Source organism: Aotus nancymaae, unplaced genomic scaffold, assembly GCF_030222135.1.
Source record: "Aotus nancymaae isolate 86718 unplaced genomic scaffold, 86718_ANA_hifiasm-v0.15.2.pri h1tg000001l, whole genome shotgun sequence".
NCBI classification, from domain to species: domain Eukaryota; kingdom Metazoa; phylum Chordata; class Mammalia; order Primates; family Aotidae; genus Aotus; species Aotus nancymaae.
Genome location: NW_026988412.1, coordinates 1,082,387 through 1,097,482, shown reverse-complemented (window position 1 = coordinate 1,097,482; position 15,096 = coordinate 1,082,387). Strand labels below are relative to the sequence as shown.

At 47.4% G+C, this 15,096-nt stretch overlaps 1 protein-coding gene and 1 non-coding gene across 2 annotated transcripts in view; one reads left to right on the top strand and one right to left on the bottom strand.

Annotated features, from left to right (window-relative positions):
• Positions 1–15,096, bottom strand: part of APMAP (adipocyte plasma membrane associated protein) — a 28,226-nt gene that overhangs the window by 4,170 nt on the left and 8,960 nt on the right. Inside the window, exons 3-8 of the mRNA XM_064374344.1 lie at positions 10,698–10,813; positions 7,252–7,344; positions 4,544–4,660; positions 3,018–3,192; positions 2,350–2,484; positions 1,706–1,898 (exon numbers count right to left, since the gene is read on the bottom strand). Coding sequence (XP_064230414.1) covers positions 1,706–1,898; positions 2,350–2,484; positions 3,018–3,192; positions 4,544–4,660; positions 7,252–7,344; positions 10,698–10,813 — 829 coding nt within the window. The remainder of the gene's footprint in view (positions 1–1,705; positions 1,899–2,349; positions 2,485–3,017; positions 3,193–4,543; positions 4,661–7,251; positions 7,345–10,697; positions 10,814–15,096) is intronic.
• Positions 7,784–7,887, top strand: LOC135276387 (U6 spliceosomal RNA). The gene has a single exon (XR_010343924.1). It is a non-coding gene; the product is annotated as a U6 spliceosomal RNA (small nuclear RNA).

Below are 15,096 nucleotides of genomic sequence, written 5' to 3'. Positions count from 1 at the left end.
ACGCCTGTAGTCCCAGCTAATCAGGAGGCTGAGGCAGGAGAATTGCTTGAGCCCTGGAGGTAGAGGTTGCAGTAAGCCGAGATCACACTACTACACTCCAGTCTGGGTGACAAAGCGAGGCTCCATCTCAAAAACAAAACAAAACAAAAAACTCTTCAATGACCTAGATTACATTTTGAATAAAATCAGACCCTCTTTCCAAGTCCGTGGGGGTGTGGTCCTCCCTCTCGCGCCTCCTCACCCAGCTGCGGGAAGATTCTGTGTACCCTCACACTTACAGCCCTCTCCCTAACTGTACCCTTGATCAATGGAACCTCCTCACGCCTACATGTGCCAGGCAATGTTGCAGGTATGGAGGATGACAAATGAACTATGCATGAACTAAACAGAAAAACACCTGCTCTGATGGTACACATGTTCGAGTCAGGGGAAGAGACACACCACCGCCAGGTGATGATCGCATCCTTGGACGACTGACACAGAAATTGAACACACACTACCCTAAGCTAAGGGGACCATGTGCATATTCTCATTAAATGTTCCCAGCACCTGATGAGGTGCTATTATCCTTTCTACTTTACACACAGAGTGCCCAAAGCAAAGAGACCAAGTCCCTGGTCCAGGGTCCCACAGCTGGTCTGGCAGCCTCCAAAACCCTTGTGCAGGCTCAGCTGCCATTCTGCCTCCCCCAGGTCCCAGCAGGAAAAGATGCTGGCTCTGGAGCCAATAAGGCAAAGAGAAGGACAGATTTCTGAACAGATTAGGTCTTCCCACACAGCAACTCACAACTCACATCACTGAAGGCCATGGGCCAATCTAACTGAGAATGTGCACGCAGCCCCCAGAAGGGGTCCAGGCACACAGCCCAGCACCAGAACTCGCCAACTGCTGCCTGTTAGCACCAGGACTGTAACCTAGTATTTCCATATCAGTTCAAATATTCAGTATCAATTTTAAATACCTATTCAGTCTGTGACATGGAGCTTGCTGGAAAACCAGATCTCTGTATTACACAAGTGCTCACACCAGCCAAGTGACCCCTCCACAGTGTAAACGTGCTGAGTTATAATGCAGGGTACTTCAGGGAAGCCACCAAAATGGCAGGAGGTACAACATTTAAAAGCTGTGTTGAAGGGGCTATTGTGTTGAAGGGGCTATTATGTTCAAGGGGCTGTGGCTGGCCATTGGTGGGAGTGGGTGCCTTTTTTTTTTTTAAAGGGAATGATCTGGGTGTGGTAAGAGGTGAAAGGGCAGAACCCCATGGAGAAGAATGCCTGACAGAAGGCAGCGGGGAACAGGCAGGACGGCGGCCATGGTGACTGGGTTACAGGCAAGGTCACACCTGCGGGGAGGGGAGAAAGGCACCTGCCGACTCTTTCCCTGAGGAGGCAGCAAGGAGGGCGGAGAGTGGAGAGGTCTGGCACAGCCATCGCAGACGGAGGAGCAAGACTGACAGGCAGGTGGATGCCCAAAGCCACGATGGCGAGGGTGGTGATAAAAACACCCAGAAACAGGGAAACCAGAAGAACCAACAGGTCTAAATGTTTACACCTACGTTTCAGGATGAAGAATGAAATGTGTTTCTAAGTAGTCATTCAAAGAGCCAAATACTACAAGCACAACTAGATTTTTAAGCTATAAGGGTCAAAAAATATGATTAGATTCATTTCCATTTTGTTTCTTAAAATAACCATTTTATAGTTACCTTAAAAATCATCCTTTTAATCCAGGGTCTCTCAGATAAGAAATCCAGCATGGAAAACCCAGGGTTAGGGCGGATGGTCGACATGCCGACCCAGTACCCCCCAGAGCTGCTGGGCCGGATGTTGTCTGGAAATCCAGGCATGTTCTCCACAAACAGATCAGCCCCGCCCTTCATCAGGCCAGAAACGTAGACTCTGAAAAATTCACCCAAGCAGACAGTGAGCAGTAGCCCCATAATTCAAGAAAAACATTTTCGCCAAGCACCACATTGGTCTTGGTCCAAATATATATATGGAAAAGTCCTCTAACTATGTCCATCATGAACAAAGGCACAGCTGCTGAGAAAGAACCTTTGTGCCCAGGGCCCAGCGTGAACAGAGGGGAAGCAGGTCGGGGGAGGACCAAGGCCCTGCTGGCAGAGGAATAAGGCCCAGGCTGGCCAGTTGGCCTTAACTTAAGACACTCTCCCAGACTGCGACTCACAATAGGAGAAAGAAAGTGCACCCTTGAATTTTCTTTTATTAACATGCCATGCAGAAGGTGCGCTGCTGCCTGATTCCTGTCGATCCCATTCCCATGCCCACCCTACCCCAGTCATGATGCACTCTGGCTGACAACTGACAGCTCAGCTAACGCCACACACACCTGCGTATCCTCGCCATGGTCGTTTCTGCCACCAGGACAAAGTCTTCCGCAGGAGACAGCTGGACTCCATTGGGGAACCGCAGCTGGTCCAATAAAACTTTTACTTCCCTGGTCACAGTATCATATTCCAGCAGGCTGCAGAACACCAAAAGCAGAGGGTTTGGGGGAAAGTCCGTGGCTCCTGCTCTGGGCCTTCAGGGCATGGGCCTGCAGGTGACTCCGCCTCATCCCAGAGCAACAGGCCCTGGGTCCCCTGCTCAAACTTGATTCGAGGCTGGCCCCTGGGGGCCCTTCCCCATCCAGAGCAGATCCAGTGTCCCCTCCAGAGAACCCCATGGTCAGTTCTCTCACTGACCTGGGAGCTGGACAGGAGTTCCCCCTCAGAAAGGCAACCCAAAGCCCAGGCTCGCCTCCAGGGTCTCTCCCAACTGTGTAGACTCACACCCTCAAACAGACTGGCCTGTTTTAATTTCTCAGAGAAAACAAAATTGCTTTGTTCCACTTTGTGACATCGATCACCTGCCTCCAGAAGCCACTAAGGTCCTGCCCTAGAAGCTGAAATATGATGCTGGAAATACTCCCTTCTTCCCTAGAAGTAACAAACTCTGCTGAAGCAACTGGCCTGGCTGGCGAACTCAACAAATGGGAGACCTGGAGCAAGGCCTCACCGCCCATCATCTGTGCCCTCCATCACCAGAAGCAGGTAGTCTCGTCTTTGCCATTTGCTGCTAGAATCGGTGAAATAAATCTTCCTCCCATCCTGAGTGACCGTAAGATCATTCACAAAGGACATTTTCTTCCCCTCAATGGGAGTCTCAGAGGATAGCAGCAGTTTCACTTCACCTGAAGTTTTAAAAAAAAAAAAAAAAAAGAAAAAAATTGGCTTGAACTGGGAACTTGCTCCTCAATAATTTCAAAACATTAACCAGCCTAACTTAAAAAGATAAACTTCCCCATATGTCAGAAGATACATTCCTTCTTATGCTAAAAACAGTATTAGGTGTTAAATGATTGTTTTTAGACTGACTTCGTTTAATGCAGAATCTTTGCTATAAGGATAAGGAATCTTTCTTTTTTTTTTTTTTTTTTTTTGAGACGGAGTTTCGCTCTTGATACCCAGGCTGGAGCGCAATGGCGCGATCTCGGCTCACTGCAATCTCCGCCTCCTGGGTTCAGGCAATTCTCCTGCCTCAGCCTCCTGAGTAGCTGGGATTACAGGCACGCGCCACCGTGCCCAGCTAATTTTTTGTATTAGTAGAGACGGGGTTTCACCATGTTGACCAGGATGGTCTCGATCTCTTGACCTCGTGATCCACCCGCCTCGGCCTCCCAAAGTGAGGAATCTTTCTTTTACTAAAGCCAACTAACTTGATAACATCCATTCCAAGTGTTAGGCTTTAATTCTATTTGAGAGAAATGAGACATATTCTACTCATCTGCTTTTTGAAATAAAAAGTTGCAGTAAGTTTTGAAAAATAGTAGAAAGAACATGGACTGAGTGCTAAGCTCTCTCCAGGTGTGATCACCTTTAAACCTTCCCAACAATCCCACGGGCAGGGCTACTGTGACCTCGACTTGATGAGGAAGCTAGACACAGAGCAGCCAAGGGACCTGCACAGTCACAGCTGGTGGCCAGCAGAGTGGAGCGTCCCCAAGCAACTGGGCTGCAGGGCCTACGTTCAGGTCCCCACGCACTGCACAAGATGACAGACTCCTCCCTGGCAGGAACCTCCCCTCAGACACATAGCACATATTACAGCTTGGTCAAGGGGACTCATGAGCAGTCAGGAGAGAGAAGAGGAGGAACAACGGGAGAAAATGGAAAGGCGGAGAAAGGCGAGGGCCACAGAGAAGACAAAGGGAGGCAGAAAACAAATAGACAAGATGCAAAGACACAGAAAAATATAGACAGAAACAGGTCTAATTTCCTCAAAATAAGTCCTTTTGAGACCCTGTAGCTAAAATATAAATAGTAGGAGGAAATTCCATGGACCAAATGGAATCATGGGTGGGGAGTTTTCTGGTGTTTAAAACTAGCTGACTTTTCCAGGCAATGCTTTCAGTACAGTTCAGTAAATAAGAAATATCAGTCTTTAGTAGGCTGTTGTTAACAAATCCTATTAAGTCTATGCACACATATATTGTTCAAAAGATCTAAAATCATCATAGACGGAAATAAGATATTGTCACATACGTTTCCAGGGATTTACTTCAAATAGTCCCTTGTATGCATCAGCCACAAAGAGAGTCCCATTGGGCCCTGCACGGATACCCAGGGGTCTCCCACATACAGGCTCATCATCTCGGGTTTCTAGAAAAAAAAAGACAGGGATTGGTAGTTGGTCCCAGATTCTACCTGTGCTCTCTACAGTATCCGGTTTTCTCATCCATCCCTTCCCATATGTCATGCTGTATGGAACAAAACAAGACCATGGCATACAGCTAGAACCGCCCTGCAGGTACTCACTGCAGGTGCTTATTGCAGGGTGTTCACTGCAGGGTGCTCACTGCAGGTGTTTATTGCAGGGTATTCACCGTGGGGTGCTCACTGCAGATGCTTATTGCAGGGTGTTCACCGCGGGGTGCTCATTGCAGATACTTATTGCAGGGTGTTCACTGCAGGGTGCTCACTGAAGGTGCTTATTGCAGGGTGTTCACTGAGGGGTGCTCACTGCAGGTGCTTATTGCAGGGTGTTCACTGCAGGGTGCTCACTGCAGGTGCTTATTGCAGGGTGTTCACTGCGGGGTGCTCACTGAAGGTGCTTATTGCAGGGTGTTCACTGAGGGGTGCTCACTGTAGGTGCTTATTGCAGGGTGTTCACTGCGGGGTGCTCACTGCAGGTGCTTTTTGCAGGGGGTTCACTGCAGGGTGCTCACTGCAGGTGTCTATTGTAGGGTGTTCACTGCAGAGTGCTCACTGCAGGTGTCTATTGTATGGTGTTCACTGCGGGGTGCTCACTGCAGGTGCTTATTATAGGGTGCTCGCTGCAGATGCTCACTGCAGGGTGTTCACTGTGGGGTGCTCACTGCAGGTGCTTATTGCAGGGTGTTCACTGCAGGGTGCTCACTGCAGGTGCTTATTATAGGGTGCTCGCTGCAGATGCTTACTGCAGGGTGTTCACTGCAGGGTGCTCACTGAAGGTGCTTATTGCAGGGTGTTCACTGCAGGGTGCCCACTGCAGGTGCTTATTGCAGGGGGTTCACTGCAGGGTGCCCACTGCAGGTGCTTATTGCAGGGGGTTCACTGCAGGGTGCTCACTGCAGGTGGTTATTGTAGGGTGTTCACTGCGGGATGCTCACTACAGGTGTTTATTGCAGGATGTTCACTGCAGGGTGCTCACTGCAGGTGCTTATTGCAGGGTGTTCACTGTGGGATGCTCACTACAGGTGTTCATTGCAGCATGTTCACTGCAGGGTGCCCACTGCAGGTGCTTATTGCAGGGTGTTCACTGCGGGATGCTCACTACAGGTGTTTATTGCAGGATGTTCACTGCAGGGTGCTCACTGCAGGTGCTTATTGAAGGGTGTTCACTGCGGGGTGCTCACTGCAGGTGTTTATTGCAGCATGTTCACTGCAAGGTGCCCACTGCAGGTGCTTATTGCAGGGGGTTCACTGCAGGGTGTCCACTGCAGGTGCTTATTGCAGGGGGTTCACTGCAGGGTGCTCACTGCAGGTGGTTATTGTAGGGTGTTCACTGCGGGATGCTCACTACAGGTGTTTATTGCAGGATGTTCACTGCAGGGTGCTCACTGCAGGTGCTTATTGCAGGGTGTTCACTGTGGGGTGCTCACTGCAGGTGTTTATTGCAGCATGTTCACTGCAGGGTGCCCACTGCAGGTTCTTATTGCAGGGTGTTCACTGCAGGGTGCCCACTGCAGGTGCTTATTGCAGGGGGTTCACTGCAGGGTGCTCACTGCAAGTGGTTATTGCAGGGTGTTCACTGCGGGGTGCTCACTACAGGTGTTTATTGCAGGATGTTCACTGCGGGGTGCTCACTACAGGTGTTTATTGCAGGATGTTCACCGTGGGGTGCTCATCATGGGTGCTCATTCCAGGTGCTATTGTAGGTGCTCACCATGGGTGCTCACTGCAAATGCTTATTGCAGGGTGTTCACTGTGAGATGCTCACTGTAGGGTGCTTACTGACAATATGGCACAAAAAAAGGCAGGTTAAAGAACAGATGTAGAGTGTAATTCCATCATATAAAACTGTGTGTGGGTGTGGATGTCCATGAACAGAAAGATGTCTGAAAAGACATTCACTAAAATGTTCAAAACAATTACATCTGAAAAGATGCAGGTGATCTTTATTTTCTTCTTTGTACCTTTGTGTTGTGTTTATTAAAATGCATCATTTTGATAAAAACATTCCAACTATTAAAAAATGGCACTATTAAGTCTATAGACTATCAGTTTTAAACAGTGAGTCTTCTACTCTACTTCTCCAAAATCTGAGTGACTTAAGGGTATTCTCACTTTGAATGACAGGGCTGAAATTGCTGTGACCAAGGCAGAATAACAGTTACACATCCAAGTAATGACAAGGTCACCTGCTTTTCTACAGCAGCACGCTGACAACACCTATTGGCCTCTGAACTACCGCAAAGATAAACAGGGACCCCGGTAAAATGGTGAGGGGTGAGGCCCACACAGTACCAAGCAGGGGCCACGGCCACGGCCCAGCTGCAAAATGGGGACTACAGGTGACCATCAGGCACCATGAGGCTCAGGGTCTACCAGGCAAATGAAGAGCTCATGGTGACGTCACGTTCCTTCTGCTAGATGGTCAGAGTTTCTTTCTCCCCCACAAGCATTCTAGGGAAAAGCAGTTCCACAGAGCAATCCGACATCTTTCTGAAAGACTGGAAGAGATACATGTCAGGGGATTACCACCAACTTACTGCATGGGCCTGAACCAAACCGGGCAATAGTCTCTATTTCGCCATTTTCAAGTTTTACGACCTGGCCATCTGCTGTCCCAGTAAACATCACATCTGTTTAAAAACACAAAAAGGAGGAAGAGCAATGTTAGCTTAAGAACCGTGACTATGCCACCTTCTCCTACAAGAGGGCCTGTTTATGTGTTCCCCCTGCCCCCCAAAAGGAAGTGGCAATTCTGAAGATGAAGGAGATGCAATTTCTGGGAAAGCAAAAAATTCTTCAAACTTACAGCAATAAAACTGTGGGGCCCTAGGGAAGCAGTTCCCAGGGCCCTAGGAAACCTGACTCAAGAGCAAGGGTACAGCAGATACCAGTCAGTGATGAGAACCGTGAGGATTTTCTCCAGTCCTGAAGCACTCAAGCTGACACTTAGCACTTAGGGGCATGAGTTCATATTCACCTCAGATCAATGTCTGCTGCTGACATTGATTGTATCCGACTAAAGGGGAAGAACTGCCAGAAATCCTCTAGGAGAAAATTACAGCACATTAAGTGCTTACTTCAGCAGCACATATACTAAAATTAGAATACAGAAAAGACTAGCATGCCCCTTGGGCACTGATGATATACAAATTCTTAAAATATTTCATAGTTTTCCAATGCATATTGCAAACTCAAGGGTAACACTACAAAAAGTAAAAAAAAGAAGTATAAGTGATATGCTAAGAAAGGAGAGAAAATGGAATCATATAAAATACTCAGTTTAAAACTACAAACGATAGAAAAAGAGGAGAATGCAAAAATAGAAACAAAGAATAAGGGCAAAAATAGAAAACAGTAACAAATACGGTAGATATTAATCCAATATATCACTAATCACTTTAAACATAAATGGTTTAAATACACCAACTGAAAGACAGACGTTGCTAGAATGATTCAAAAAACAAGACCCAACTCTATATTGTATACAAGAAACCCACTTTAAATATAAAGACACATAGATTAAAAGTGAAGGGATGAAGAAAGTCTGTCATGTTAACACTAACCAAAAGCAAGCCAGGGTAGCTGTATTAAATTCACACAGAAAAGACTTAAGACCAAGGAAAGTTATCAGGGATAAAGAGGAGCATCACACAATGACAAACGGGTCAATTCCTCAAAAAGACATAAGAATCCTTAATGTGTACATGCTTCACAATAGAGCACCAATATGTGAGGCAAAAACTGATGAAACTGCAAGGAGAAACAGAACCCACTACCACAGTTAGAGACTTCTACAATCTAAACAAGAATAATCACATGATCATATCAACAGCATCTAGTAACGTCCAACACTCATTCATGATTAAAAACTCTCAGCAAGCTGGGAAGAGAGGGAAACTTTCTTAACTTAATCACGAACATCTATTTAAAAAATCTACATCAAACATCTTACTTATCGGTGACAAACTAGAAGCCTTCCTGCTAAGATCAAGAACAAGGCAAAGATGTCCCTTATCACCATTCCTTTTCAGCATCATAATGGAAGACCTAGCTAATGCAAGACATGAAAAGGAAACAAAAGGTATGCAAACTGAGAAGAAAGAAATAAAATCATCTTTGTGTGCAAGTGACATAACTGTCTAGGAAGAAAATCTGAAAGAATCAACAACAAAAAAAACCCCTCCCGGAACTAATATGCAATTACAGCAAGGTTGCAGGATACTGCAAGATACTGACTCACCTTCTTTTATACTAACAATGAACAAATGGAGTTTGGAATTAAAGACACAATTTATGTACATTAGCATCCAAAAGAATGGCATACTTAGGAATAAATATAATATGCACAGGTCTATATGAGGAAAACTACGAAATTCTGATGAAAGAAAGTAACTAAATAAATGGAGAGATATTCCATGTTCATGAACAGGAATAATCAACATTGTCAAGATGTCAGTTTTTCCCAACCTTAATTTATAGATTCAATGCAATGCCAATCAAAATCCCAGCAAGTTATTTTGTAGATACAGACAAATTAATCCTAAAGTTCATAAGGAGAGGGCAAAGACCCAAACTATCCAACATAACCCAGATATCCCAGTGAAAAGGAAAAAGACAGGAAAGTGTTCTCTTTGAGAAGTAAAATCATTGGTTTGCACTTCAACTGCTGTTAAGTTTCAGTGTTAAGCAGCAATATTTTATTTTTCACCAAAAAAAGCTAAAACTTATAAAATTTACAAATCAATGCTAATGTCTTTTTAAGTTCTATCATGACATTTACTCTTCTTGAAACAATTTTGACTTTGACAGCCAAGAAAACAAACCAACAACTGCAGAAATGGGCCAGCCCTTGGGGCCTGTGACAAATAGAAGGGGCCGGGCAAGAGAAGCTGGTCAAATGCCACTAGAAGAGAGGCCAGTGACCAGCCTTGGGAGCACAACGGAAGCACCCTGTGTGCGTACATCCAAAGCCACTGCCTGGAGAACAGTGTGTTTCAGAATAACAAGCAGCACTTCCAAAGAAGCTGCTCAGCAGGTCCACACCAGATTAAGTTTGTAAACTATCTGTGACTATCGGTGCCTTTCCAATACTAAGCTTAATTCTCATTTTAACAAACAGAAAATGCCTTATTCAAGGTTGCTAGAGATGCAAATATTAGAACCAAACCTAATTCTAGTTCTAAGGCGTGGGCAAGTGTGATGCAGATGGTTACCCTTAAGGGTACCCATCAAAGTGAGCTTTCAAACAGACAAAACAGTGGAAATATGAGAACCACTTGTCTCCATTTCACAGTGAAATCTATACAAAGCAAACTGAACTAAGAAATGCTGTGCTGTCAAACACCTATTTAACTTTGATAAACGAACTCAACATCAATATCTGTATTTGGCCTTTTTCCTTTCAAAACAATTTAAGCACAAGAAAGTGCTCCAAAGAGATGAACTCAGAATCACCCAGTGCCAAAATGGCATGTAATCCAGACAGATGAGACCAGCAGGAAGAGCCACTCCCATAGGGCCCTCCCACGTGATGTCTGGGACCAAACCCCATGGCCACAGCTAAGAAGGGTGTACAGGGGCCAGGCGCAGTGGCTCACACCTGTAATCCCAGCACTTTGGAAGGCCGAGGCAGGCAGATCACGAGGTCAAGAGATCGAGGCCATCCTGACCAACATGGTGAAACCCCATCTCTACTAAAAATACAAAAATTAGCTGGGCGTGGTGGCACGTGCCTGTGGTCCCAGCTACTCGGGAGGCTGAGGCGGAAGAAATGCTTGAACCCAGGGAACAGATGTTGCAGTGAGCTGAGATTGTGCCACTGCATTCCAGCCTGGTGACAGAGCAAGACCCCATCTCAAGAAAAAAAAAAAAAGAAGGGTGCGCAGGGTCCCAGTCCAGGGGCAGTGTGCCACTGCGGCTGCTCCCACAGAACCTGTCCCCTCAGACAACAGACAGCCTGGAAGGTGCCCCAGCTCAGACTTACCCCCAATATGTGCTATGGACTCCGGTCCAATAAGCTGATTTTCAAACAGCCTTTCTGCCTGTTGCAACTTCGTATTTGGATGTAGAACACCAAGCAAAAGGGGAGGTTCTTTGAAGCTGCAAAATAATGCAATTCCAGAGATTTGTCTATAAATACACGTGAAAAAAAATGTATACAGAAGACCTAGTCTCAGTTCTTTGATAAAGATAGCACTTTCTAATAACATCCCCAGTTGCCATAAATACAAGGGTTAAGAAAAAAATGTTTCAGGATGTCATAAAATGTCACAGTACAAAAAATATATGACAACATAAATGTGCTAATGCAAGGCCTTCATCAGTCCTGTCTCCTGAGAGCATCCTGGGGCCTGAGCCCACCCACCCTCCAGCCTCCCCAGCTCCCTACCCCATCCAATGCCTCAGGGCAGCTGGACCTCCTCACCCCTGTGACTCACACAGCCCTACAGCCACCAGAGTCCACCTAATGTGGTGGCAAGCGGTGCCCACGTTTCACACCTGATGGCCCAGCCTCGTGCTTCACAGAGAAGATGGAAGGAGCAAGGGGAGACCTTCCTGGGACTGCAGCCACCACCCCATGGTCCAGCACAGGGCACTCCACACCTCCCACCGACAGTCTCAGGGCCCACCAGGCTCTCCCTGAAGCAGGGGCTTGAGCTGAGCCCTGGAGCCTTTCTCACAGACACGGCTCCAGGAACTCCTGCCTCTACTTGTCCTTCCCATCCACATGCCAGTATGTCACACCTCCCAATCCAACCATCAAGTTCTGCTGAGGCTCCTTTGAACAGACACCATTAAACCCCTTCTCCCCATGTCCTCCTTACCACCCTGGCCAGGGCCACCATCCTATCGCACCTGCTTCCTCCCTTGACCCCTGTAGCCTACTCTCAACCCAGCAAGCAGGTCAGATCATGACCTTCCTCTCCTCAGAGCCCCACCATGGCCTCTCTCACCAGAGCCAAGTTCTGGAAGCCTCTGAGCACCAGAGTCTGGCCACAGCACCTTCTTCCCTCCTCCCCTTCTTGTGCCTTCTGCATACCCCACAGCAGCCCCTCCCTGCGGGGTCCTGACTACACCAGCACCTCCCTAACCAGTGCCTTCTCACCAGCTCTTTGCTCCACCTGGAACACCAACCCTCCCCTCCCCAGGAGGCCCACTCTGACCACCCAACTGAATATCCAATACCTCCCCTGAACGCAGGCCCCTGCCCTGCTCCATGCTCCTCCTAGCACATACCAGCTTCTCAGGCACTGTGTAATTTGCTTCTTTTATGTTTACGGTCTGTCTGTCCCCACTACAGCATATACTCCGTGAGATCAGGGATTTCTTTCTGTGTTTTTCTCTACTGCATTCCCAGCACCTGGCATGGAACATGGCACATAGAAGGCTCCCAAGGAGCACTGTTGAAGAGAAGCAAAGTGGGGAGGAATATCTTCCAATTATCCCCTGCCCCTGCCTCCAGCAAAGCAGGGAGTTCAAGAATAGGAAGGAGCTAAGGGCTGGGGAAAAATTTATGACAACAGCAAAAAGGGCTTCTTTAAAGCTCTCTTCACAGCAAAAGAGGAAGGAAAGGGAAACCACACCTGGGGCAAGTGGTGCCATGCTACGATGACAAAAGCAGAGTTACCAGTTTCTGCCCAGCCTCAGTCACTTCTACACACTGGGTAGCATGGGGTCACGATGGTCAAGAGGATCAGGCCAGCAGACAGGGCAGGAATGGCCACTTGGCTAATGGACATGTGTTTGGGAGACTACCCAGGGTGCTGAACCACTCCTGTGAGAGCTTAGACTACACTTAGAAATCTCCAAAAAATCAGATAACAGCCAGACCAGGAGTGTGGCGGGGACTAAGAGAAGAGTGGTGGCTCTTCCAGTCTAGACTATTACAAAGCTGGTTTCAGTACTTGAGGACAAAGTCACCAGGAAGGCTGCAGGGCTTTGCCAAAAACCTGCCCTGCAAAACCACTTTCCCTTCCTTTTGGGAAGATCAGAGGGCTGTCACAGACACACCATATGTGACATCTTGATTCCCATAGCATGTAAAGAGTGGCTTTCAAGATCCCTGTGACAACCTGGGGAGATGTGAACAAAGTAACAGGGTGTCAGTATGATCACAGATGGCTGACACAGGTGAAGGACGCCTGCACTGATGCAGTGATTCTCAGCTGCAGAGATGTGACCCACTGTGGCCCAGAGACCGCACAAAGATTTTCCTAAGCACTTCTGAGAACCAGGTCTCTGATGTCCCCACATCTCTGTCTCTAACACAGGAAGCTAGGGTGCAGGGCACTGCTCTCTCCCTCCCCTGCAGGTCTCATGTGGGCCCCGCCTGAGTTCTATACAGTGCTTCTATTTTCTGTTGATGTCCCACACCACTCATAAAGGTTGCTATTTTTTAATATCTCTCAGTCTGACAGTTCCACTTGGTAGTAAAATGTGTACTTCTAACAGTACCACAACTTTCAACTGCCAGTAGAATTACCCTTCCTGTTGGTCTTTAAAATTATAGCAACCAAATCCATCCTCCAAAATGCTGCTCTAATTTTTTTAACCATAAATTTGACTTTAATTTTTCCTCAGTGACTAGAAACATCCATATCCTTTTATGAAAAATAAAATTTTTGCTCCCTTCTGCAGAGAAACCATGTCCTTCCACAGAGTGACTATGGACTGAGAGGCCGAAGCTGAGTGAGCACCTGCTGAGATGGCATGCATGGGGCACAGCCTGTGTCACAGCCACATGTACTTGCGTGAGACACACCAAGCTCTGTCACACACCAGGCTTCTGCTTCTGCTCTGCATTTTGGATCTATCTTCCCATTCTGAGTGTGCCATTCCTAAAGCTGAGCCCAGGAGAGAGGCCCCTGTTGGCTGTAATGGTTCCACTGCCATTCCTAAAGCTGAGCCCAGGAGAGAGGCCCCTGTCGGCTGTGACGGTTCCACTGCCATTCCTAAAGCTGAGCCCAGGAGCAAGGCCTGTTGGCTGTGACGGTTCCACTGCCATCCCTAAAGCTGAGCCCAGGAGAAAGGCCCCTGTCGGCTGTGACGGTTCCACTGCCATTCCTAAAGCTGAGCCCAGGAGAGAGGCCCCTGTTGGCTGTGACAGTCCCACTGCCATCCCTAAAGCTGAGCCCAGGAGAGAGGCCCCTGTTGGCTGTGACAGTCCCACTGCCATCCCTAAAGCTGAGCCCAGGAGAGAGGCCCCTGTTGGCTGTGACGGTCCCACTGCCATCCCTAAAGCTGAGCCCAGGAGAGAGGCCTGTTGGCTGTGACAGTCCCACTGCCATCCCTAAAGCTGAGCCCAGGAGAGAGGCCTGTTGGCTGTGACAGTCCCACTGCCATCCCTAAAGCTGAGCCCAGGAAAGAGGCCCCTGTTGGCTGTGACAGTCCCACCGCTTCTCTTCCTTTCCCTCCTCATCAGGATCTTTTACTCCACAAACAGAACTTACTTTGTACAAACAACTTTCAATCCCCAGTGGGCCCTGCCTGCCTTCAGTGTCCGGCCAGGGCTACATACCCCTCTTCCTAGTGCATTTCTTCACCACTCTTTCTGCACATAAACTCATCTTTCCTGAGATCAAAGGTCTTTACTCACTGAGGCTCCACTCTCTCCCTCCAACTCAAAGCTCAATCTCAGCCTCCCTTTCCAAGGCCTGCCCCACAACCCAAGCTTCTAATCCCTGACTGTGGACATAGTTCCCTCCCCTACCTTAGCCAACTGGACTATCCAAGAAGGCCCAGATCAGTTTATCTTTAGGTAGAATGAGCCGTCCTGCTCCATTGAGAAAGGTTAGAAACACACAACACCTCCCCCCAACCCCGCTTCGGAGACAGGATGTCCTCAGGCCTGGCTCAGGCAGAAAAACGTGTTTGAGGACCCACTGGTACAACAGGAATTACACAGCTGACACTCTTGGGGCTGACTAGAGTTCCCAGCCCTTCACCCAGTCTCAATCTTACATGAGCAAATTGTCTGTTTACAGCACCCTGTGCCTTCACTATCCTAAATCCAACAACAAAAATTGACTCAGCTACACATGTCAATCTAAGGTCAGAACCGTGTCCTCTATATTCTTAGTGAATCAGATCCAATATAAAGCCTTAATTTTTATGGATAAAACTTTACATTATTTAGTTAGTATGTTATATTCACTCTTTAACTAGATATGATTCTTGTCTCAAGTTTTTAAAGCCTTACATGGACTAATTCATTTAAAATAAGCTTCAGATGGCTTCACCCCATCAGCAGTTGCAAGGGGAACCAGGAAATTACTGAACCAGACTGTACAACCCTCCTGCAACTAGGTCAACATGGAAGTCATAGATCATCACATCGATAAGAGCCTGGCTCTGTACCACTATAATTACAAACACGAATCTAT